Source organism: Centruroides sculpturatus, unplaced genomic scaffold, assembly GCF_000671375.1.
Source record: "Centruroides sculpturatus isolate CEXI.00-Female unplaced genomic scaffold, Cexi_2.0 scaffold89, whole genome shotgun sequence".
Classification (NCBI taxonomy): domain Eukaryota; kingdom Metazoa; phylum Arthropoda; class Arachnida; order Scorpiones; family Buthidae; genus Centruroides; species Centruroides sculpturatus.
In genome coordinates, this window is record NW_019384460.1 from 374,656 (window position 1) to 402,122 (window position 27,467).

The 27,467-nt window shown below is 29.3% G+C and overlaps 3 protein-coding genes across 3 annotated transcripts in view; 1 reads left to right on the forward strand and 2 right to left on the reverse strand.

The window, feature by feature from the left end:
* The window catches only part of LOC111620826 (3'-5' ssDNA/RNA exonuclease TatD-like), a 14,387-nt gene extending 10,557 nt beyond the window's left edge, over nucleotides 1-3,830 (reverse strand). Inside the window, exons 1-3 of the mRNA XM_023362818.1 lie at nucleotides 3,440-3,830; nucleotides 1,395-1,493; nucleotides 1,157-1,317 (exon numbers count right to left, since the gene is read on the reverse strand). Coding sequence (XP_023218586.1) covers nucleotides 1,157-1,317; nucleotides 1,395-1,493; nucleotides 3,440-3,683 — 504 coding nt within the window. The 5' untranslated portion in view covers nucleotides 3,684-3,830. The remainder of the gene's footprint in view (nucleotides 1-1,156; nucleotides 1,318-1,394; nucleotides 1,494-3,439) is intronic.
* A 116-nt stretch (nucleotides 3,831-3,946) lies between these two features.
* On the forward strand, nucleotides 3,947-15,847 carry LOC111620827 (26S proteasome non-ATPase regulatory subunit 9-like). The gene is made up of 7 exons (XM_023362819.1): nucleotides 3,947-4,087; nucleotides 4,221-4,379; nucleotides 4,459-4,558; nucleotides 9,836-10,017; nucleotides 14,333-14,434; nucleotides 14,582-14,670; nucleotides 15,628-15,847. Exons 2-7 carry the CDS (start codon nucleotides 4,281-4,283, stop codon nucleotides 15,656-15,658), a joined length of 603 nt encoding a protein of 200 aa, XP_023218587.1. The 5' UTR covers nucleotides 3,947-4,087; nucleotides 4,221-4,280; the 3' UTR covers nucleotides 15,659-15,847.
* LOC111620806 (eukaryotic translation initiation factor 3 subunit F-like) lies at nucleotides 15,656-26,776 on the reverse strand. The gene is made up of 8 exons (XM_023362801.1): nucleotides 26,614-26,776; nucleotides 25,102-25,172; nucleotides 22,834-22,914; nucleotides 18,680-18,745; nucleotides 17,667-17,673; nucleotides 17,470-17,606; nucleotides 17,281-17,394; nucleotides 15,656-15,776 (listed from the first exon to the last, which is right to left on the reverse strand). The coding sequence occupies exons 1-8, from the start codon at nucleotides 26,720-26,722 to the stop codon at nucleotides 15,699-15,701; spliced, it is 663 nt and encodes a 220-aa protein (XP_023218569.1). The 5' UTR covers nucleotides 26,723-26,776; the 3' UTR covers nucleotides 15,656-15,698.
* Between the last annotated feature and the right edge of the window lie 691 nt (nucleotides 26,777-27,467).

Here is a 27,467-nt window from a genome sequence, read left to right on the forward strand (position 1 = left end):
TTAAAAAACCAAATGCTTCAAAACATACATATTGTGTGTGCATGCACATATGTACAGGTAGCCCTCGGTTTACGCCGCAGTTCCGTTCCTACAAAAGCTGGCGCAAATCGAATCGGCGTAAAACGAACCCATATTTACACTGAGGTATAGGGTTAGGTTCCACATAAGTGAAAAATACGCAAATAATTTTGTTTATTAATACAATATAATACAAAGTACAAATAAATTTAATTTTTAAAATGTATTTTATCATAAAATACATTTTAAAAAATTTTTATATAAAAATTATATTTTTAAAGTTTTTATTAAAAAATTTTAGTTTCAAATTTCTTACATTTTTCAGAAAAAATATCAATCTTTAATTGTTTACATTTTTGATTTCTTTCATTGAGAATTTTGGAATATGGTTGAATGAATGCGATGATGCTCTTTTTTACATTTGCACTTCGCTCCCAATCATTGTCTAACTCAACAAAGTTCATTTGTCAAACTTTCCATAGTTGAAAGGATACGTTAACCCAACACAGAGCTACAGATGAGTGGAGACACTGATTGGTCGACCACCGGTCACCCAATGTTTTTTCTGAATGAACTGATACGGGATACATTCATTGGCGCTATGGATTCGTACACCGTTTATTGGACTATTAAGTTTAATAACTTGACTCGTGGGTACCTAAATGTTTAGTATTTTAATATTAATTTAATGCAAATGTATACATACCCAATAATATATTCAATAAAAATCTTTGTTTTTAACGAATGTACAATGTCGCAGCTCAGTAAATATTTCAACGCTGAAATGAAAATCAGTCTAGGATAGAGAAAAATCAGGGAATTACACCTCGAAACGGCGAATTGCGCAACAGCGTAAATTGAACCGGCGTAAACCAAGGGCTACCTGTATTACATTCTTTTCCAAATTACTATTATATTTTAATTTTAGGACTACTAGAATATTTTTTCAAATTTGCTCTTTATAGCATACAAATATGATTCTATCAAAAAGCTGAAAGTTACTTATGATACTTTGTCATTTTATAGTAATTCTAATATTTTGATAATGCATAGGTAACCTACAAAATGGATAATCCATGCATAGTTGAGTGGGAGTTTGGTGTATACTCAAAAATTAATTATATATTCTATAATTTACCTGTTGTTTGAAAACTTCAATTTGAACATTTGGTTCCGAATAATTTCGTTTAAAATCAAGTCCACATTCTCCTACTGCTACACATTCAGGATTAGAAGCCATTTCACGAAGAGTGTCATACGTTTCAGCAGTCCACGATTTTGCATCGTGTGGATGAACACCTTAAAGTAATGATTATTATGAAAATTATTATTGTTACAAAACATTCCAGACAAATAAGAAATATTTTAATACAAACCTGCTGTACAATACAATGAACCTGGAAACAAACGAGTTAATCTAAGCGCTTCCTTACTGCTATGAATTGATGTACCAGTAACAATTATTTTCATAATGCCTGTAATAAATTAAAAGTGAAAACAACTTCATTAAACTTGTACAAATTTTATTAGCAATATGGTTTTTAATAATTAAACAAAATTTAATGAATTATATAGTGCTCAATATTTCATATTAATATGTTCTAATTACAGTCAACCCCCTATAACACTGTTGATTATTCCGTTTTATATGAATTCCATGTTGTACGAGTCACTTAGATTTTACAAATACGTGTGCCAGNGTCGAGCAAACTTATAATAAACTTTTATTTTAAATGGTGTTAAATGTTTTGGATGCCAGATTTTTGTTTTAACTATTGCCAAATTTTTCATTATAGTTTGTTGGTCACTGCTCTGTCTCTATAGGAAAAATTAAAGAATTTTTTGAATCAGTTTCTTAAATCAATTAGTGGGTTATATTACTTTATTGAATAAATTATATTTTAATTAAGAGAATAGATTTGTTTAATTTACTTGTGTTCATGATTTGGTATTTGCTTGAGATATATTTAAATTGAGTTAACCTAAACATAAATTTTTTAAGTAATAATCTATAAAAAGTAAGACGTTAATAGATAAAATTTTTGACCTGTTTAAATGTCAGATGTAATACATTATTTGGGTTTAACTTGTTAAGCCTAGATAATGCAATATATTTTTGTAATAATTGTTTTAAAAGTTTTTAATACAAAATATTTATTTTAATAACCAAAATTAAACAAACTTTTTATTGATGTTAAGATTTAATATAAGCAATATGATTATTCTCTATGTTAATAAAATATTATTCCCTGTCTAATGTCAACTTTTTTTATCATAGAAATATTTTAAAACAAAAGATTCATATAAATTTAATTTTATATACAGTCAACCCCTCTATAATACTGTTGATAATTCAGTTTTATATGAATTCCATGTTGTACGAGTCACTTAGATTTTACAAATACATGTGCCAGGCTGTGAACGGTTCACGTATTTGTAAAATCTAAGTGACTCGTACAACATGGAATTCATATAAAACTGAATTATCAACAGTATTATAGAGGGGTTGACTGTATATAAAATTAAATTTATATGAATCTTTTGTTTTAAAATATTTCTATGATAAAAAAAGTTGACATTAGACAGGGAATAATATTTTATTAACATAGAGAATAATCATATTGCTTATATTAAATCTTAACATCAATAAAAAGTTTGTTTAATTTTGGTTATTAAAATAAATATTTTGTATTAAAAACTTTTAAAACAATTATTACAAAAATATATTGCATTATCTAGGCTTAACAAGTTAAACCCAAATAATGTATTACATCTGACATTTAAACAGGTCAAAAATTTTATCTATTAACGTCTTACTTTTTATAGATTATTACTTAAAAAATTTATGTTTAGGTTAACTCAATTTAAATATATCTCAAGCAAATACCAAATCATGAACACAAGTAAATTAAACAAATCTATTCTCTTAATTAAAATATAATTTATTCAATAAAGTAATATAACCCACTAATTGATTTAAGAAACTGATTCAAAAAATTCTTTAATTTTTCCTATAGAGACAGAGCAGTGACCAACAAACTATAATGAAAAATTTGGCAATAGTTAAAACAAAAATCTGGCATCCAAAACATTTAACACCATTTAAAATAAAAGTTTATTATAAGTTTGCTCGACTTTCATGCCAAGTTTCATAAAAACAATTTTCAAAATCCACAGTTCGGCAATTGATTTAAATAATTACGTTCAATAAGTTTTGGATATTTTTTCCTTTTTTTATTTCAATGTCAAACCCAAAATGACGTTTAAAGAGCTCGAAAGCATAAATTGCATTAATTAAATAGGTGCAGTTTCTAAACTAATTGGTTAAATGAGAAGCGAGGTCGTATGTTTATCAACTGTTATACCTAAAATTACATAAATTACCGTGTAATGCTGTAAATAGCGCACGCATTGTCTTTACCTGCATCTTTGGCACGTTTTACTACGCCATCCAAATCTCTCTGAAATTTCTTATTCGTTAAGTTCGAACCGACATCCACCATTAAATATCTACCGTCACTTTCTAATTCTTTCAATAAACTTTCCGTTTCTTGCTGCTGTTGGACGGATTTTTTACCTCCCATTTCGTCAGTGAACATTCTCAAAGCAGTCTCTTCGCCTTGTTGTTTCATCTCTTCCTTGACTTTTAATAACGATAATGCCATTTCTTTAACTCGAAAAACAAAAAAAAAAAAGCTATAAAGAAACGTGTAACGAAAGGAACAATATTACAGCTTTTTTTAAACAATCGTCAAACATATATACACAAAAAAATTAAACATCTCAACGTAATTCCGCCTTCGACAAACTCGCCATAGACTTTCCTCAAACACGTGATCTATGACGTTTCGACATTTCTCGGCTCGTGCTTTCTACCGTTGCATCGATCGTGACGTAACTGGAGCAAAACTTTTGTGTCATTGCAACAAAAATAGAACGAGTAAAGAAAAATAATTATAAATTATTATTTTTCTTCTTACTCGTATTATTAGACTGTATTTATTATTCTAAAAGATTCGTGAAGCTATTGGTTAGAAGAGTCGTAAAATTTTATTAAAAATACTTTCGGGTTCGTAACAAAATTTTTATATTCTTAATTAGAGAATTACTTATATTAATATCAATATAACTGTTTAAAAGAACGTTTTTCTTTTATTTTTTTAATATATTTTATTAAAAAGAAATGATTAAAATATATATAGTTACGTCACGTTCGAGTACCTTCAATTTCATTCGTCATTCAACATTGCGCCGATTTAAAAATGGCGATGGAAGGTGCGAAAGACGCTCTCTTGACTTTGATGAAAAAGAAAGAAAGTATCGAGGAGGAAATTAATTCACTTTTTGCCGTTTTGAAATCCGTGAGTTTTTGAACGTATTTATAAAATTTCAACGCTGTTCGTAAAGCCCAAAGGATGATAATTGACATTTTTGATTCAGCAAAACATTGGAATGTCAGATCCAGTTGTTGATTCTGAGGGTTATCCGAGATCCGATATTGATGTTTATCTCGTCAGGCAGACAAGACAGAGAATTATATGTAAGCTAAGAAATAATATAAAGTTTTCTTTTTTGTTTTAAACTGTTTCTCGTGCATTATTGGTTCGTACAAACGGCCGTGCGATAGATTTTCTCAGACGATGCAAATGCCGTTCCCTTACGGTGCGACCTCTCTGTATCATAGCACAGCACGGCCCTGCATGTAAATAATTTAAAATAAAGGAACATCATCAATTACATTAACATCCAAAGAAAAGATTTCAATCAAATTAATAATTGGCTTTTTTATACAAATGTACAACGAATGAAATTCTGATTCATACAAGCAATAAAAATTTAAATTATAAAAAAAAGTATTTTGTTTCTGTTTAATTATTCAGGAATAATTCTGTTGTTAACTGTTTCGGTGAATAAAATATATGTTACTAAGAGTGTTTTTATGTTTTCGCAGAGGGGAGATAAAATTACAGAATGCCATTAGTGATCTCGTATAAATGGAATGTTTTCTTCCTATTAATAATTTTTATTTTAGGGTTTCTGAACATCTTTCTGGCTATTGTCAGTTCTCAAATTTCAAATATTCATCTATGTAAATGAAATTTGAGAACTCTCTGATATGAAAATATTCAAAGAAATTTGTTGTTTTTTGGTATTTCAAACTTTAATTTAAACACATGACCAAAAAATAAGCATAATCATTAATTTGGTCTATATCTTTAAGAAATAATGATCATAACGGTGTGAAACTTTACAAGCATAATGTTACTGCAGGGCAAAACGATTTAAAAAAAGCAAAAATTCAATCTAAAATGTGGCTCTTTTCTCCAGAGTGGCAGTTCTTGACCATTTTTGGCTTGCATATCCCTTGACGGTCCATTTTCCTAGGTTTTATTTTGCATATTTGTTAAATAGTGGCACCTTGGTCAATTACAGTGCTATGCAATTGCATGTGAAAAAGTTTTTTTTTTAAAATTGAAAAGTATTAGAGAAAGAACACAAAGTTAAATAAAAATATAATTATACACTCATTGCCATAAAAATTAACACACCAAGAAGGGATTGTCAGAAACAACCAAAATTGTACATGTTTGAGTGTAATGGTAATATAAGTAAGTGATTACAAAATGAAAGCAAAAGGATCATTTATTGCAGGAAAAACTACAATTGAAAGGAGGTTCTAATACCTGTTGAGCCATCTCTAGTATGAATACACACCATGATATGGACAGATATAAGGTCCTTTAGTTCAACCAAACTCCAAGGCTGTCCAACTTGGTGTCCCAGGTGATGCCAGATATGTTTGGTGACAAATCAGTAAACTGGGCAGATCATGGAAGTGTGGCAATGTGGTGGAGGCATTCCTGTGATGTGTGGTGAGCATTGTCCTGTTGGAAAATGGCTCTTGGGAGCACTGCCATGAGAAGTAACATATGTGACTACAGGGCTTCCATGGTCCTTTGGATGTAACTGGCTGCCATATGTGATGGCACTCCAGACCACACCAGCTATGGGGTGGTGTGTTTCTCCAAAGTGTAGACAGGATTCAGGCATTCACCATGGAGCCTCCAGACATGAACATGGCCATTGTCAGTGCCCAAACTGAAACTGGATTTGTTACTGTAGACAGTAACGAATCCAGTTTCAATTTATTGTGGTCCAATCCTGTGAGGAATAACACCATTCCAAACAGAGGTGGTGGTGGGTGGCTGTCACTGCACCATGATTCCAAATGTTCCTCATCAGATGCCTCAAAATGGTATGTACAGACACAGGCATCTGTAATGATGACACCACCTGTATCCGGATGTGGACAGTTATACAGTCGACTGTGTATACTTTTTGGAGGACCAGGCTGTCCTCTCAGCTAGTAGTCTGCCAAGGTCATCCTGAGCCTTGGTGCCGTGTGTGAAAAATCTCTCTTGTTCACTGGTCCCATCATCTCACAGTGTTGTCAGAGCAGTCTAGGTGGCAGGCTATTTGGTGAGATAACCATCTGGCTTCTCTCAACCCAATGATCCTTACCCTCTCAAACTTGGTTAGTTGTTCATATGATTTTCAATTGTAATGTAAAGGCAATCTCTAATGATACAGCATTCCTCTGCAACAGGTAAACTACAGACAGGATGCCTTTGCACACTTTTTTACAGGCCAACGGGGACATACTTTAATACCCTCTGTTGGCATTATGAAATGAACCATCATTCTATAACTAATCATTTCCATATCTATTTGAGGTTTGTATTGCTGCAAATCCTGGCATACAGATGACAACTCCTCCTTGGTGTGCTAATTTTTATGGCAATGAGAGTATTTTTATTTAAAACTAAGTGTTATGTCATGATGTCACCAAAAAGCCCCAATGCAAAATCCAAATATTCTTATAGTACATTCGCCATTAATTTTTTTCTGCCTACCCCTAATTGGGAATCACTGTCCTAGAGCATCACACACTTGTTCTATAAAATTAGGTCTATAAAATTTTATAGACCTATTTATTTTTTATAAAATTTTATAAAATCTTGTTTTTCATTTAGTGGATGTTAACGTGCTGATTGGCAACTAACAGGTCTAAAACACAAACATAGTGTGTACAGGTGAAACAGGTGAACAATAAAGATTGTTTTTTCTGAATAAGTTTCCTTAATTCGCAGAACCAGACACAAGTACAATAAGCCCTACTAATACGATATGTCCTAGACAGTATGAGTAGACATTTATATAATAAACTGTATAATAATGACACAAAGATGTATGATTAATTACTTCACATAGACAGTTTGTCATGAAGCTCTAAACAAAAGTACCAGACTGGTACTGGTGTGTGAAGAATATCTGGTAGGAGCTCTTTGAAGAGAGCTACCTACCAGACATTCTTCTGTTGCAAGTCAACATTAATACCAAATAGTGATTGTGTTAACATATGTAAGTCATATATATCAATTCCTAATTGACAATCAACATTTTTTTTTTTTGAAATCTGAACAAAAGTCTGGATATGATGCTCTGCAGCACATGAGTTCTGGATACATCCATTAGTGACTAGCTTGCTTTTGAACCTTCCAAACAATCTATCATGAAATTATCTATGTGGAATCTTTTTGGCATTATTACTGTCAATATTTATAAACTAAAACAGTAACAAACTGTCTTTAATGATTAAACTTCAACAGAAACAATACCATGCTATTTCTGTATTTATGAAGCATACATATTTTGCATAAAGTTGTGCTTTTTTAATGAAACATTTAATTACATCCTAGTTATTTTTATTGTCTGTTATACAAGTTTTCCAATTTTTTTTTCTATGATTGGATGATTATGCTTATTTTTTGGACATGAATGTAGTATGCCTATAGAAAATGTCTTTAAACTATGTCATGGAAAAACTAATTTTTAATTTTTTTTATTTAAAATTACATAAATAATCATATAGAAATCTCTGTACTCAATAGTTAGATTTTTTTGTGCTATAATGCTCTAAGACTTTAATTTTGTTTTATTTTTCTTTCTCTTATTTTTTTCTGACATTTAATTATTTTGTTAGAGATATGTTTCCTTTCATACAATTTTGTTCAAGAAAGGTATAACTGTTGAAAAAATTTTTTCTGTTAAATTTATACATAATATGTCATGCATCAAATTAAATCAAACTCTTAAACTAACATTAAATTTTCTAAAAATGAATCGTCATGATTTCAAGTTGATATAAAAATTAAATTATTATTATAAATTATTATGAAATTAAGCCTGTCTTATAAGGTAAAAAAATTTATATTTTGAAATAAGTTATTGTATAATAAATTGACAATAACTAAAGTAAACTGCATTTTTTTAGTTTATAAGTATTAATAATCACCTCTATTTGATCTATAAAATTCTTGATTCTTAAATGCACATGAATATGTATTTAGATGAGATTCAAAAATATTTTATCAGGAAATGTTTACAGCATAGTACATTCTATTTGTTAAAATATTTTGTTCTTTTTGTATGTAAAATTATAGTTACAATTTATTTGCAGAAAGTATAAAATTAATTACAGTCAACCCCCTATAACGCGGTAGATACATTCCACTTTATAAGAATTTCACGTTGTAGGAATCCTTCAATACATGAGCCAATCACAGCCCAGCATGTGTGCAGTTTATGGACTACGGCTGTTTGAAAGGTTTTCTTCCATAAAATTAATCAATTCTAGACTAATTTGACTCAACGTTTCCAAAAAACGTATAATTTTTCAGGAATAATCCATATAAACTATGCTATAAATAAATTGTAGGATTACTTACCGAGTGTGCACCGTTCGACGACACCATTGCTTAAGCTTGTTTTTGTCGCGGAGCAGTGCACCAAACGGCAGGCGCATTTTCTGATAAGTTATTTTTCTGAGAAAAATTCATTGAACTTTGGAGACATCATTAATAGAAATAATTTTTATGGCAGTTGAATAAGAAATGTATAAAATTACAGTACTGTATTAGACTTACAGTACCTAATTTATATACTATACAGACGATAGTAAACTCAACTTACCTGCTTAAACTGTCTGTAGCATATAAATAGTTCAGCTGCTCGTCCACTATTGGTCCAGATTCGACCAATCCTGTCACGACATGAGTCAGCGATGATGTTTTACCGCATTTTACGAGTCTTTTAGCGTCTTTATATGAATATGGTCGCAATTTTTTCGCCGCGATATACAAATCTGCATTATATGAACCCGCGTTATAGGAGAGAGTACTGTATTTAATAAAATAATACTTTATGCAAGGATATTTATCAGTATAGATATACTGATAAATTTTAGGTAAGTTTAAAAACTACAGGGGTAGCAGAGAAAAGAATATGATTTTTTAACTTGTAATGATTTTAATTAATCATATTTTGTATTAATAGTGTGACTGGAGGGTTGGCACCTCTTTGATGCCACGTCAGGATGACACCACTGTGTCCTGTTCAACACAGAAGCAATGCCGACTACAAAACCATTCACTATTATGGCTTCTGTATCTGTTCTAAAATTTTGCTGGTTTCTTCTGGTTCTCCTTTTGTATTTCTATATCTGGGGTCGAGGTTGAGTTGTCCATGTTCACCAGTTAATTCTTGAGTTGCTGAAATGACCGGATAAATGGGAACCAGTCAAACAGGACACAGTGGTATCATCCTGATGTGGCATTGAAGAGGTGCCGACTGTCCAGTCACAACAGTAATTGTAAATTTATCATTATCATGCTATTCATCCATCATTCAAAAACTAAACTATTTAATATATTTGTTTAATATCCATGTAATCTGCATTATCTATCTGATAATATAGGTTTACAAAATGATCATAAGGAAGTAATGAAACAAATAGAAGCAGGATTGTATTCTTTGCATGCTGAGCAGAAAGAATCAAATAGCAATTTATTACAGTCAACTCAATCACAAGACACTGAATCACTTTCACCTTTTGCCAAAGTCAACTGTGTTGATTTAAATTCTCCAGCAGATAATGCTGTAAGTGAAATTGATTTTAATTTCCATAGTTTTCTATTCTAATGAATTAAGTTCAAAATGAACAATATTATCTCTTATTTTATAACTAACTTCTAACTTACATTCTAGTATTTATTTTATGCTGTTATGATTAGATTAGATTTGTTTTTCAATCAAAATTTTTCATTCTCAATAACAAGAATAAAGAAAAATATTTAAGGTTCTATTAAATAAATACTGGTTTAAGTAATATTTTTTAAATTTAATATAATTAAATAAAAAAATACACCCAGTTATGAAGTAAAGAATTATTAATATAATTAAGTAAATAAATAGAATGAAAATTTTAGTATGTTAAATATATTAAAATTAACAGTTTAGTTAATTTTGCTCAACTGGCAAATTTCTTATCTTAAAATCCTTACTTTTTTAAAATTCTCATTAGTAAATAATAAATACAGTAAATACTAATTGTAGCTTAATAAATGTATTCTCTAATATTTAAGTTACCTTTTATCATTAATTCATGAAGTCTCCTAGTTTATTCAGAATATTATTTTTATATTTGATATTACTTTAAATTAATAATAATAGTTTCAAACCAGTTTGCTTTGCTTGTTGCCAACTGTCCAATGCAAAATGCTAACCTGTCTCAATACAGCAGTCAGATGTTCTAATTTTTTCTGTTGCTCACACCCACTTGAATTTTAAAATGCACTTTTCCATCCCCACATAAATTTAAAAAACAAAAAATCTTATCTTTTTAAAAAAATTTTAAAAATTTTTAAAGAGATAAGATCTCATTTTCTTTTGTATGTATTTTAGCCTAACTTTAGATCAACTTTAAGCAATTAAGAAAGAACTTCCCTTTAGTTAAAAAAAAAAAAAAAAAAATCATATGTACATATTATATCACTAATAAATAAATATTGTAGACTGAAATGCACATATTTTATATAAAAGTTTTTAACACTGAAGATTTATTTATACTATGGATGGGCCAATTAGGGCTTTTTGGCCAAATACTGAATTTGGATTATTTGGATGCTACTGCCATTGAATACAGATTACTGTATATGCTTGCTTTTTCCAACTACCAAGTACCTTATGTTTGGCTGAATATCATCAGATCTATTTGGAACTACATGAAACAAAAGATTTAAAGATGGAGGGTAGCATCTCCTATTTGATATAATAAAGTTTCATATAAGTTTTTATTTTTAAAAAATTATTAATAATTATATGATAAAAAGTAAAAAATTAAATCCTTTCATTAAGGCCAATCATTTTTTTTTTCAGTCCCCAGTAGTGTATTTAGTGAAAACACAGTATGTTCAGTGGGACTGGACATATTTATGACAACCAACAAAATTGCTTACTTCCTATGAATGCAGAAGCATTACTGTTCCCTCATTACAATTTATCACTCTTAGTTATGATTATTGATAAATAATATTTGCACAAGATTGTTTATTAAAATTATATTTGTTTTGGAAAGGACTAAATAATATTTTTAAATGTCTGAGTTTTTAAATCTTTTTTCATTCTATTTTGTGTTTCATCTTTTTTCCTTCCTTTCTCTCTCCACTTTTCCCTCTCTCCCAATTAAATGAGATTATTTGACCAAATAGTTCAGCTTTGAAGAAGTATTTGGTCCAAATATTGAATAGTGTTTAGTATTATCCAAATACCAAATAATACTCAATATTCAGTCCAACACTAGTTTATACTATTTCAGTTATTTACCAATAAAATCAACATTTGATACTTTAAATAATTATAATCATTAAAATATGAAATAATGTCAAAAAATGGTAATTAAGTGTTTAAAATGCTAATTTACATATAAATTTGAAAATCTGATTTAGTATGACCCCAATTAATCTAGATTTTCAAAATGTCACTTAATTTGATATTTTTTCAAATTTCATAATACAAACATTTCTATGAAAAAACTATAAGAAAAAGTTCATTTAAAGTTTAAAACTAATATGCAGTTAAAACGACATATTAAGATTAAAATCATTTAAGGGAGGGACCAGGAAGCATTTGCTTTCTTTCTTTTGTTAGATAACAATTTTATAAAATTATTTTGTAAATGTAAATTTAGTTCTCTTTAAAGCTTTAAGAAGAATTTGTGCTAAGAAGGATTTGTAGAAGACTATAAGCCTGTTAGATTATTTGAATTTTTGCTTTTTCTTTCTTTTTACATGTTTATTACTCATTCTCAAGAAGCAAAATAAAAATAATATAAGTAGAAACAAACATGATTTTAGTGAACCAATTGGTTAATTTGTTGCCCTTAAGACAAAATACTGTAAGCACCCTTTCTTACAATAATACAACTTGCAGTTATTGAAGAAGTATATTATGTTTTTTGGTTTTACAAAAGAAATTTTAATAAATCAAGTCTTATTTAGATAATATTTATTTAAATGTCATCTCTTTCTACTTCTACTTTTTTTCCCTCAATATAAATTGAACTCTCTTCTCTTGCCTTTTCCAATCTTTCTTCTTCTCTGTCTCCTTCCTCTTCTAGATTCACTGTGTTTGCAAATTCTTTAGTATCCTATCCATCCATGTTTGATGACAACAAAGTTTCTTACCAGGAAACATCAGAATGTTGATAGCAACAGATGGACAGGATGCCAAAGAATTTGTAAACTCGGTGAATCTAGGGGGAGATAGAGGAGGAAAAAATTGGAAAAGGTAAGAGAAGAGTTTGGTTTATTTAAATTTATAATGAATATAGTGTATAAATCATAATTTTGTAATAATCATAAAATAATTATATAGTAAATCTAAGAATCAAATCAAACTTTAAAAACAAAATTGCTTTAGAGTTGTTTCAGCCTTATGGAAACATTCTTAATATCTGTTAGATGGTGGAGGAAAAAGTTTTCCTGAGAAACACTCATGCTCTATCTGCTTCCCCTGGTTTCTGACTATTGCTGGATTTCAAATTTTCCACTGCAAAAGGGCTCTTCTTACAGAATTTTGTTTTAGTTTCTCCCATTCATTATTGCAAGCTTTCCGTAATCTATCTAATGTTTGGGGTCAAAAGTTCCAAGGCCTCTTTTTTTAGTGACCCAAAGATACAGAAATCCATGGGCACTGCATTGGGTGATTTAGCAGGTATGTTGGAAAAGGGTATTAAGTTATATCAGTTTCTTCCTCCATCATTTTCAGAAATGCAGGGTTAAACTTGAGGTATAACTTAATGCTTTGTCATGATGGAATTTTTTGAAGTGTCTATGCCATATGATAGAGTGTTAGGCTTGAACATGGGCTTCAGTACTATATTCTGATAGTAACTAGAATTGACTTTGACCTTTGAATTTTTCACAATTTTAGTTTGCCATTATAGCAGAAACATGCAATGACCATAAAGCCATTGCCGAAATTTTACAACTTAGGACCTGTGAATGCAAGGAGAGTGCTTCTAAACCTTTGGGTGGTAGTATATCCATTGAATTTTATTCCTGTCTGATTGTATCTGTGCATTTCTTACTGTATTTGATCCAGTCAGTGTTTAATGGTGTACTGTTTTTTTCTGCAAGAGTTACAGGTTTGTGTATTTGTGATGTTTCTTGTTTTCCATAGAAAAATTCTTGCAGTGTCCTTAAAATATCTGAGGCCTTATCTTCCCTCATTTGAAGTCATTCTTTTTTTTTTTTAACAACTTAGTGTGGTTTGTTGTTCTTTGTTAATGTTGTTCATTTTTTTTCTCTGGAGTTATACATTGGACATAAACAGAACTATAACAACTCTAAATGAATATCTATACTGAAATGATGCGTTTTTGCATTCAGCTGTGCTGTTGCTTGTTAGTGGAGTTTAATCTACTGTTGTATTCTTTTGTTAGTCTTCATTTTATTTGTGTATGTTCTGTGAATTTAGCCTGTTGGAATTCTTCAGTAAATATTTATAAACTTCACTCTTTCATGGATTTAATGATGTCTCCATTTCTGTACAAAATCACCTTTCTTTAAGATTTCTATGTGAAGTGTTTTGTATTTGTCTACCAAAATTCTATTTGAATGTCAGTAAAGGTGTGTAATTTATAATACATGATTTAGCTGTGCTTGTATAAATGCTAAGAATTACATAACATACATATATGAGCTATGTATTGTTATGTTTGTCCAATAGGTGAAATTCTAAATACAAATATAACATAAATGAGGTTCAAGGTCAGACAGGATCAGAATGAACTTTAATCTTCCTGGAAAATGTCTCATTTTATGTGTATTTCATTTGTTTTGATAGTGATGTTATTATAATGTAAGCAATTAAAAAAATGAATCTAAATTTTTATATTGGTTAAACATTCCAGGGTCTGCACATTGATGATAAGATTATACAATTTGGATCTATAACTTCCAAAAATTTTGTTGATTTGAGTAATGTTGCAAGTCTTGTACAGCATAGTGTTGGAGTAAGTATACTTTTTTCATGTATAGAGTAAATAAATTTGAAAAAAAAATTTTTATTTCATTCAGAACTAAGTTTTATATTCCAAAAGTTATTAAATTGGTAAAAATATTCTTGTAGTATTATAGTAGTTAATATGTTTGATTTTTAGAGGCCTATTCATGTTAAAGTAATAAGAGGAACTAGAGTTTTTAATCTTAGTTTAACACCAGGAACCTGGAGTGGAAAAGGATTACTTGGGTGAGCTTTTTGTATTATTTTAATTATTATTTTAAAAAAAGATGGTACAAGTCCATTATAGGCATGGAAGAAGGCCCTCTTAGTGACTGTAGGGTAAGAAAAAAAAATAATTTTTCACCCTAATCAAATTCTTACATAGCATAACTGCACTCTATCAAGTTTGGCATAATGTGAATTTATAAATACATTTATGATATTACCATAAATGTATTATATATGATTATGCAATAGAAATGCACTACCATGAATTTAGAAATTGCTAACAGTAACAGCATAACTAAACAGTATAACTAAAGTCATGACTTCAAGAAAAAATTGCTTCAAAATGATCCAAATTTGAGAAGAAAATGTAACAATAACTTACTGCAGACGGATGATTTGTCTTTTGTAAACCTACAACTTTCACATAATAGTAAAATTTAGTTATAGGTATTTGCATATATTTATCAAGGAACATAAAAAAAATGTAAAGCTACTTATTGGTAATAATAGAACAAAATTCTGAACTGTGATCAACTTTTCACAATGATAGTTTGATTATTGCTATTAAATAATACTAGTAAATATCATTTAGTACAGCCCAAGTGATAAATATATAGGATCATTTTGATGCAACAGAATAATTTCAAAACAGTTCAATTTGAATAAGTATATTTAGCAATTTTACTCAAAGATTAATCTCTACTAGATAGTTTGAGTTATGCAATTCTAATCATGCTGTATCATAAAAATATAAAAATTCAAGAAAACTTATTTCATTTGATTGTTTAATTCATTAGACAAAATTGAAATAAGATATATGCATATTTTCATTAATAGGGAGCATTTAAAATTTAAAAGTTTTTTTTTTTTATGGATGACTCTCAAAGTTATGCTATTTGAGAGCCATAAGTATTGTTTACAGTTTAGTTTTCAACTTTTTGTATCTCAAATAAAAAAAAATTTTTATTGTTGCAGGTGTAATATAGTTCCTATGGAAAAGAAGTGAAGAAAATGTTTTTTCCATTTATTCAAAAATTTAAAGTACATTAAAGTTGACTCAATTTTTCATGCAGTGATAACTGAGTTCTTGTTAACTGAGACAAATATACAACCATAAGTAAATCCTGAAAAAAAAAAAAAATGATGATTATAATTTAACTATTTTACAAGGGGTGTTCAAAAAGTATTGTACCTTTGGTCGGCAAAACTACATTTATTGATTTTGAAGTACAAAACCCTAATCCCCTTCAGTCTCCTTGGTAATGTATACACTTCTCCCAGTGCTCCTGCCATTGCTGAAACGCAGTTTTTGGAATGGCCATCAGCCAGTCCGTAGCATTCCGCATGACGTCTTTCTCTTGACTAAAATCAGGTTCCTTTTAGCAGCACTTTCAGCTTGGGAAATAGCCAAAAGTCACACGGAGCCATGTCGGGAGAGTATGGAGCGTGATGAACCACAGCAATGTTGTGTGTGGTGACAAAAACCCGAATCAGATGCGCAGAATGGGCGGGTGGATCATGATGGAGCTGCAAAGTTCTGGTTGACCACAAGTCTGGTCATTTGCATTGCACAACATCACAAAGATGATGAAGACCTCCTGTAGTACTCCTTTACAATGGTTTGGCCTTGTGATGCGTACTCACAATACAACACCCCACGGGAGTCAATAAAAACTGTCAACATGACCTTGACATTTCTGCGGAACTGCTGCACTTTTTTTGGCCTCAAGGATTGTCCCCGAAAGCCTGCTGAATCTTGTGAATGGTTTCTGCTTGGGTATTGCCAAGCTTTTGGCAAAATTTGATGCAATATTGCTGCTCACATTGAACAATCATTTTTCAACATAGTGGACCGTGGCATGACTGTCCCCTCCACAACTCCACTGAAAGAGACCCCCATGCATCATTGGTTTATGCGGGAAAAATAAAAGTCCGATACTTTTTGAACACTCCTCATATGCTATTATTATTAAATTTCAAATTCAAAACATTATTTAAAGGAACTTAATGATATTTGCAATCTATTAAACTCAAAACAAGTCATTAAGAAAAAAGCTTGATAAAGTAAAAGTGATTTCACTAAGATAAAAAATAAGAATTAAAATTATTCATACAAATATAACATTATGTTGAAGTTGTATAATGTTTTTGATAACAAGAATACATATAACTTTAAATACGTTTTTACTTTATAATGTTCAAATAATTGTTTGTATCTTGAATCAAAATTATTTTTTGCCCTCAACTAATCAATTTTGTTAGCTGTTCACTGAAATACCTAGTACTGAAATCTGCTATTAAAAATACTAGAATGACAAGATAAAAAGAGCTTAACAGTTAATATTTTTCATTACTTTAGCAAAAACGTTCCTCCTTTTTTTAAGTATCATTTATCACCCATAAAATCTAACTTGATTATTTTCTATGTCTATTTGCTAATGTTATCCATGTCTTGAATCTTCTTGTAGCAAAATAAAAAAGCTAAGTCAGTCTTTTAATAATAGAAAAATATCCATTACACATCTTCGAAATACTTTGCTATTTAATTCATTTCAAATTGTAAGATAATGTGGAAAACAACTAACATTTTAACAGTTCTAAATCATTAAAAATGTTTAATAAAATCACCTTCATATTTGAATTCAGCATTTCTTGGAAATCTTCAGGATCCATCTGAGGTATGCTCTGTACCATATCCATAAGTGCTCTGCCAATAGTATTATCTGCCACAGTTCTTCCAGCCTAAGTAGAGAAGGATTTTAACATTCAATATTATATAACTTAATATTCAACAACAAAAAATGCGTAAAAAATTACCAAAACATCATCAACATATGCAATTACAATTTCTAACAATTCTCTCATTTTTTTTACAGACTCTACAATCTGATTCAGATCAGGACTAAATTCCACAGTGCGTTGCTTACTGAATTTCGTCTGTTGCACTAATTTCACTAAAATGAAATTTTAAATGAAACAGTTTTATACAATAACAGCAATATATTAAAACTTGCATGCTGTCTACAAGCAAATAAATTTAAATCTTATTAATAAAATTGATATCAACATAATGTTTAATATATACAGTTGACCCCCTATAACACGGTAGATATGTTCCGTTCTTTATGAATCCATTTTGTACGAGTCCTTGCCAATCATAGCCCAACACATGTGAAGTTTACGGACTACGGCTGTTTGAAAGGTTTTCTTCCATAAAATTAATCGATTCCTAGACTAATTCGACTCAACATTTCCAAAATATGTATATTTTTTTGGGAATAATCTGTATAAATTATGCTATAAACAAAAAATTGCAGGATTAGTTTCTGAGTGTGCACCGTTTGATGTCGCCATTGCTTAAGCTTGTTTTTGTTGCTGAGCAGCNTTAAAAGTGTCTGTAGAAGTAATTTTTTAAAATATTATTTTTTGTGGTAAACTTTTAATACTTATTACTATAATCTAGACATGTTAATCCTTAAATATACTTATATATTTAAGGATTGGGCCAAAATATACTTCTGGCCCAAAACTCCATGACTTCTTCCAATGTAGTCCAGAGAAAAAAAGGTTGGACACCCCTGGTCTAGATAGTGTAACTGGCAACACAACAAACAGTTTGGAAGAAAAAAATCAGCCAAGCATATTCTAAATTAAATTTATTTGCTTGCTTATAATTATTAAATTTATCATTAGATGGCAATATAACCACCTACCTCTAAATTACTTTGTTTTGAATTACTAACTAGATTTAAAATAGCTGATAAAATTCATTTGGTTACATATAAAATCTTTTCACACAATCATTGAATTTCTTCCATGTTTATGAAATGTTCAACCAATTAGTAATAAGTGTAAAAATTAATTCAATTTGTTTATAAATGGAAATGAAATTTTTCATATTTATTGATCAACAGAAAAGCTTTTTGCTACTTTAATCAGGATATAAAAATTGAGTTAAGTAAAATGGATCTAAAATATTGTGTTGTTTCAATTAAAATGAATGTGAAACTTACCATCCAACAATTACTTCTGAAGGATTTACTTTTTTGTGTAATTCATAACCATCTCTTGCAAAGTCCATATCAACTGCTACCTGTAATTAAAATTATTTCAAATATTAAAAAACATTCAGATATTCAATAACAAGAGTTAAATATCTAAAATTTATGATGATGTATTTAAAGAATTTTACATTGAAATTACTATGAAATATTACGCATTTCTTTTGTCTCCATTAAATATTATAGGATAACAAAAGTAGAACAGAAAATAGTAGAAAATAATAGACCCAATATCAACTTTACTGTAAAAATAAGTAATTTTGTCCATTTTATTCCTAGTATCAATCTTATTAGAATTTTGTTGTTACTATTTTGTTGTAAGCATAATTTTTATTGTAAATAAATAAAAGTGCAATCATTACATGAAGACTAGTGATGCATTTGAATAATTTGATGTAACAATGATCATTTTAATTTGTAAAATTTTTTTGTTTTGCAAATTGATGATATAATCATTTTCACATTTTTAAGCTTAACGTGGAAAATTCTATACAACTTATATTAATAGCTTAATATTGTGTTTATTGTTTTAGATTAGAAATAAAATAAAAACACGTATTAAATTAATAATTTATTTAAAGTATACTTAGAACTGTTATTTATCAATTGTCCACCACAAGAAAACAAAGTTAATCTAAATAAAACATTAAATTAGTTGTTTAAAAAAAAAAAAACAATGGATTTGTAACTGTCTAGTGCAGTGTTTTCTAATAGAGACAAAAATCACTTCTTGTGGGCTTGAATTTTTGAAGAGCAAATATTTTTTGTGTGAAATTTCAATTTTAGACTAAGGAATTTTCATAACTTTATGTAATTCTTTTTCTCTCTTTTTGGTTAATTTTGTATTCTAAAATCACTTGAAATACAGTAGAGTCAACTTATTGTGACCACAGATACTGTATTAGGGGTTTAAATGTTATAAACAAATAAAATTATCAAGTCCCGAAATATAAGATTTTAACAATAAAGGAAAATTTTGTTTGTTTTTGGCACAGTTATATCTGTAGATTTTTGGTGTCATTGAATTTTGTCATCTTTTCTTCAAGAAATCAATTTTATTTTTATTTATATATTTCCCTATAATCCCACTCCATTGTATTTTATAGAAAAATTTGCAAAGTCCACAGATTTCTTTCCATAAGACCATAAGAGTTTATTTTATCAAATGAATCCGTATCATCACAGTCTACAGAACAATCTGCCACTGAAAACACATTTAACATCATATTCAGTTACTTCCATTTTCATGATATCAGATGAAAAACAAGCAAAACTAGGTAGACCATAAAATTTGCTGTAAAGCTTTGCATAGCAATAGAAATGACAAAGAACTTGAAAGTAATTTTTGGCCTCTTTCACATAAAAATATTTAATTTCATTAACATATTGTTTCATTATCAATCCTTAGTAATAAAAATATATCACTGCTTAGAAATATAGTTTGGCTACTTTCAAAATTTCAAAAACAGTAGTTAATTCTAATGACACAAAACAGCAATTTAATTTATCATCTGAAAAAGTCTTAGTCATTTAATAAGGAATTTTACTTTAGTGTTAAAATTACTTCAGTTTATGACATATATACATATATATATATATCTTTAAAATCTATAGATAAAACCTTTCTTTATCTTTAAATATCAGAATTTATTAAAAACTTTTTGTGATAAAATTAAAGGAAAATTAAATTATTCAATAAATACAAAATTTATATATAATCATCATCCATAATCAAATGTTCTGCTGGATTTTATCATGATATTTTAAGTCTAATTAATAATTTGAAACAAAATAATTTGGCTATAGATAGGCAATTAGGCCACCATCTCAATTTTAAATTTAAAGTAATTTATAATTATTAATTTAATTTAGAATACACTGGATGAAAATAATTGGCTTGATATAAACTAACCCAGATCTCCATCTGATCTTTGCTTTCAGAGCTATTAATTTAGATCAGTGATTCCCAAACTTTTTTGAGCCATTGCCCCTTGGTTACCTATAAAATTTTACCCAATGTCCCCCAACCCATTTTCCTTGTGTGGCAAAGGCTTGGAAATATTCTTAGGAAAAGTTTTCTATGAATCTCACACTTTGTGTCCTTATAAAATGTTCACAACATCTGGAAACCATTAAATGCAATGCTTCTTACCTATTTTAAAGTGTAATCAGCTGTCTCCAGTTGATTCTATAAGTGACCAGTATGATTGTATCTAAATTAATTATTGGCTCTGGAAGTGAAGACTGGACAGAGGTCTAGATCAGAGGTGTCCAACCCGCGGCCCAAGGCAAGTTCAAATGCGGCCCTATAAACGTGTACACAAAACTGACAATTTTTTAATTATTTATTTACAGTATAGCGTCTTTTATCTGAATCAATTGGGGACTGAGGTTGTTCAGATAACTTATTTTTCGGATAACCAATTATGTACGAAAAAATATATTAACCTATCCAGTGTTGAAATTTTTCTCCGTTGCATGTTGCTTCGCATTGAATTTTCGTCGCTGTTAAGTCTAATGTAAACTTTTTAAAATAATAATTGTGGCTATTGTATCATTAAAAATTATTTCTTTATTTTTTACAAACAAAATAAATATATTGAAAAATATAAAAACAAAACAAAATTATACTTTAGAAGTTCATCTATTATCAAAAACATTCGATTCAGCACGAAACACAGTCCTCAGAAAAACACTGCACAAAAGTGCCAGTGCTGCCAGCTAAAGCACACACATCAACAAAAAAAATATTGGAGTAGCCCAAGATATAGCCAAAGACTGCAGCGCCACAGCACTAGTGAAAATTTAAATTTGCCGACTGGAATTCTTTCAGATAACTGACGTTTCGGATAACTGACTTTCAGATAAACGACGCTCTACTGTATTTATTTATTTCAACATTATAAACTCGAAAAAGAAGTTTCACACAGCCATAAACCTTTATACATATTTTATTTTTGAGTGGAAAAGAAATATTTTCAAATAGAAATGTGTGAATGAGGAAGGTATACTAAATAAAGCTGGAGTTGGCTCTCAAAGGAGACCCAAATGAGGGGAAAGGAAAGAAAGATCTAAAGATAAAAAGTAATGAGAAATGTTAAATAGACCTTCTGTTATGCAAATATGGACCCTTAATTTTCCAACATTTTTCACTTCTTTATCTTTTGTCCTTTCTCCTCATTTGGGTCTATAATCTTTTGAGTCTCAACTCCAGTTATATTTAGTATTTCTTCCAGCATTGCAAGATTTGGCTATTTTGCACCAAATTTGGCTACCTTTTATTAGTTTGATGTAAAAAAATATCAGTTGGCACATTGGTTACTTTTTGGGCTGCATATTATTTATAAATATATTAGTTGAATAAAAATGTGCTTTAAAATGGTGTTTCATCATTTCTATTAATTACAGACCCAAATAAAACAAATATTTGTTTTTCAAATAAATTTGTTTGTCTCTTTCATAATAAATGAATTTATCTATTTCTAAATAAAAATTAAAAGTGTCTGTAGAAGTAATTTTTTAAAATATTATTTTTTGTGGTAAACTTTTAATACTTATTACTATAATCTAGACATGTTAATCCTTAAATATACTTATATATTTAAGGATTGGGCCAAAATATACTTCTGGCCCAAAACTCCATGACTTCTTCCAATGTAGTCCAGAGAAAAAAAGGTTGGACACCCCTGGTCTAGATAGTGTAACTGGCAACACAACAAACAGTTTGGAAGAAAAAAATCAGCCAAGCATATTCTAAATTAAATTTATTTGCTTGCTTATAATTATTAAATTTATCATTAGATGGCAATATAACCACCTACCTCTAAATTACTTTGTTTTGAATTACTAACTAGATTTAAAATAGCTGATAAAATTCATTTGGTTACATATAAAATCTTTTCACACAATCATTGAATTTCTTCCATGTTTATGAAATGTTCAACCAATTAGTAATAAGTGTAAAAATTAATTCAATTTGTTTATAAATGGAAATGAAATTTTTCATATTTATTGATCAACAGAAAAGCTTTTTGCTACTTTAATCAGGATATAAAAATTGAGTTAAGTAAAATGGATCTAAAATATTGTGTTGTTTCAATTAAAATGAATGTGAAACTTACCATCCAACAATTACTTCTGAAGGATTTACTTTTTTGTGTAATTCATAACCATCTCTTGCAAAGTCCATATCAACTGCTACCTGTAATTAAAATTATTTCAAATATTAAAAAACATTCAGATATTCAATAACAAGAGTTAAATATCTAAAATTTATGATGATGTATTTAAAGAATTTTACATTGAAATTACTATGAAATATTACGCATTTCTTTTGTCTCCATTAAATATTATAGGATAACAAAAGTAGAACAGAAAATAGTAGAAAATAATAGACCCAATATCAACTTTACTGTAAAAATAAGTAATTTTGTCCATTTTATTCCTAGTATCAATCTTATTAGAATTTTGTTGTTACTATTTTGTTGTAAGCATAATTTTTATTGTAAATAAATAAAAGTGCAATCATTACATGAAGACTAGTGATGCATTTGAATAATTTGATGTAACAATGATCATTTTAATTTGTAAAATTTTTTTGTTTTGCAAATTGATGATATAATCATTTTCACATTTTTAAGCTTAACGTGGAAAATTCTATACAACTTATATTAATAGCTTAATATTGTGTTTATTGTTTTAGATTAGAAATAAAATAAAAACACGTATTAAATTAATAATTTATTTAAAGTATACTTAGAACTGTTATTTATCAATTGTCCACCACAAGAAAACAAAGTTAATCTAAATAAAACATTAAATTAGTTGTTTAAAAAAAAAAAACAATGGATTTGTAACTGTCTAGTGCAGTGTTTTCTAATAGAGACAAAAATCACTTCTTGTGGGCTTGAATTTTTGAAGAGCAAATATTTTTTGTGTGAAATTTCAATTTTAGACTAAGGAATTTTCATAACTTTATGTAATTCTTTTTCTCTCTTTTTGGTTAATTTTGTATTCTAAAATCACTTGAAATACAGTAGGGTCAACTTATTGTGACCACAGATACTGTATTAGGGGTTTAAATGTTATAAACAAATAAAATTATCAAGTCCCGAAATATAAGATTTTAACAATAAAGGAAAATTTTGTTTGTTTTTGGCACAGTTATATCTGTAGATTTTTGGTGTCATTGAATTTTGTCATCTTTTCTTCAAGAAATCAATTTTATTTTTATTTATATATTTCCCTATAATCCCACTCCATTGTATTTTATAGAAAAATTTGCAAAGTCCACAGATTTCTTTCCATAAGACCATAAGAGTTTATTTTATCAAATGAATCCGTATCATCACAGTCTACAGAACAATCTGCCACTGAAAACACATTTAACATCATATTCAGTTACTTCCATTTTCATGATATCAGATGAAAAACAAGCAAAACTAGGTAGACCATAAAATTTGCTGTAAAGCTTTGCATAGCAATAGAAATGACAAAGAACTTGAAAGTAATTTTTGGCCTCTTTCACATAAAAATATTTAATTTCATTAACATATTGTTTCATTATCAATCCTTAGTAATAAAAATATATCACTGCTTAGAAATATAGTTTGGCTACTTTCAAAATTTCAAAAACAGTAGTTAATTCTAATGACACAAAACAGCAATTTAATTTATCATCTGAAAAAGTCTTAGTCATTTAATAAGGAATTTTACTTTAGTGTTAAAATTACTTCAGTTTATGACATATATACATATATATATATATCTTTAAAATCTATAGATAAAACCTTTATCTTTAAATATCAGAATGTAATCTCAAAAATATTTTTCTTGTAAATATTAAAATAACAACAACATAGCTTATATCTATTTTATATATCATCTATATCTATATATATATATATATATATAAATGGACGTGTGTGTCCCTATATTTCACTTTTCAGCCAAAACTACACATCACACATGAATGGTGTTTGTATGTGGTAGTAGCCCCAAGTCTCCATTCGTGCACCATGGTGGTTGTGTCTCAATAGCTATAAGGGTGCGGGAGACATGGGTTTGAAAGTGGTTGAAAGTGGAAGATTTTCTATTTCGATTTAAAAAATTTTTGAATTCAAATTGGTTCGATTATAGAACGATTGTAAACGTTCCAGAAAATTGATCAATTTGAAAATAGTTCATTTGACTGGACGTAAAAATTTTTTAATTAGTCTGGAAATGGGGGACCTAAATCTTGCATTCTGTGAAAATGGGTAAGATTGGCCAAATGTACGAACAAATAAAAACCCAGCGAAGCGGGTCCTTGCAGCTAGTTATTAATAAATAATGTAAAGATGACATACTAGAGCTTTTGTTTAATAAAATGAACTCAAATTAAACCAACCTCATCCCTTGATTCATTGTGAGGTACACAAAAACAATTAGTAATTTCAACAGCTCCTTTTTCATGTATTCCTACAATAAAAACAAAAATATTAAAATTTATTGTTAAATACAGCTTTAAAATTATAAAACTTATAAATAAACAAAGTTTTATCAAAGAACTAAGTACATAAACAAATCACAATGAATTTAAATGGTGGAAAGACCAGACTTTTACTCAATTGTATATTCTCTAACACAAAATTATGTGATAGTTTAGAATACACAATTACATTTTTGTCTGGTCATTCCTCCATTTAATTTAAAATTGTATGAAGAACGTGCATGGAACAGTTAAATCACAATAAGAATATACTGTCATAAAATTTCCAGCTAAGCTTATTTAATTCAAAGTAACATTTTTTACCACATCAAACAGCCTTCATTAGATAATTATCAAAAGAATAAGATATGAAATACAGAATTTATTTCAAACATAGAACAGAAATATAAATGTTTGAATATGTTCCATAAACCTCATCTAATCAAAACGACAACCAAAAGTTTAACTACAACACAAACTACTACTAAAACCCGATACATTATATAACTAAAGCCAACCACTGCCATACATTATTGGTCTAAACAATGGCTATAATACTAATAAATTACCAAACAATTTGATACTAGAGGGAGGCGTTAAGTGCTATCTCTTAATAAATTTAACAAATTTAAAACTTAACAACTTTTTTATTGTTTTAAAAAAATTTAAAAAAAAAAAAATTTAACTTAACAAATTTTATAATTTTAATTAAATAATTTAGATTAAACTGGAAGAAAAGAATCAGTCCGGAGCAGGACTTGAACCCGCAACAGTCACTTTTGTAATTGATAATTTGATTATTTATTAATATTATAGCCATTATTTATCCCAACAACATACAGCTGTGGTTGGCTTTAGTTATAACTATAACACATACTCATTAAAACTAAATTTTGTTTTTATGTTCTATTGACGAAGGCCTGTTTGACAAACATTTCAAAAATGTTCTTAGATAATTATTTATAAATATATAAACAGACATGCAGATTTTCAAAATATTAAGATATTAATGTAATGTGTTTAGTTTCTACTTTTGAATGTTATTGTTTGGTTACTGAAAATTAAATGGTTTTTATTCCTACAAATTCTGGAAAATAAACGATTGGGTAACCAATTTTTCAAATAGTCAACTCTCATTCTAATTAGCACTTTTTCTCGGGCATTCAATACCTTTCTTTCAATTTCTGATGTAATTAATCACGTTAGGGCTATATACATACAAGCAATACGAGAAAGCGAGGATTGAAAGACTCATATTATCTATACCAATCCACTTATTTGAATTAATATGCCTAATTTCGGACAAAACTTCTCTCTAAAAGACTCGTTTTCCGTCATTTCAAATCAAGCATCACCTATGCCACTTAGCATATGTATAGAAATTTATCTCATATATATTATTTTCAAATTTTTAAAAACAGAAAGATATACCTAATAAAGTTCCTATTACTCTTTGTGCTTCGGCATTTCTTCTTTCGTGAGAATCTACAATACTAAATAAAATCACAGGATGCATTCGAACCACGATGGTAGGCGCCATTTTGGCTGCTTCGTTGACGAAATAGGCAAATGCACCACTACCTACGTTCGTTAGTTAGCCCAATAATAACAGAAAGGAGAAATTTTTCTATGGTTTCGAGGTTTAACTTATTCATTAAATTATATAAATATAAAAGATAAACTCTAATAAATATTAATCTACAGTAGTTACTTATAAATTTAAACTCTGCCCTGTGGGCACTAAGAGGGCTTCTTTTAGCAAGCCCATTATTAAGCGGCCGGATGGTCGAGCGGTCAAGGTGGCAGCCTACCGCTCTGGGGGACCCGGGATCGAATCCGAACGGGTCAAAAAATCCCCAGGAATTTTTCGAGAGGGTGGTCCGTTCGAATATGTTGGGCCCCGCCCCTCACCACCCGGCAGCCCCATTGTGGGCCTGGCCAAACCTATAATGGGCTTGCAAAAAGAGGCCCTCTTAGTGCCCACAGGGCGGAAAGACTTAAAAAAAACAAAAGAAAAAAAAACAAGCCCATCATGGGTTCGGCCAGGCCCACAGTGGGCGGCCGGGAGGTGAGGGACGGGGCCCGATATTTTCGGATGGATCGCCTCCGAAAATTTTTGGGTTTTTTTCGCCCGTTCGATTCCATCCCGGGTCCTCAGAACGACAGGATGCCACCATAACCTCTCGGCCATGCGACCGGCTGGTGGAGTGCAGGATCCACAGTGGCATTTTGAAGGGGAAGGGGAAGAGTGTTTGGAGCTGTAAAACTGGTATTGTTGCATTCGT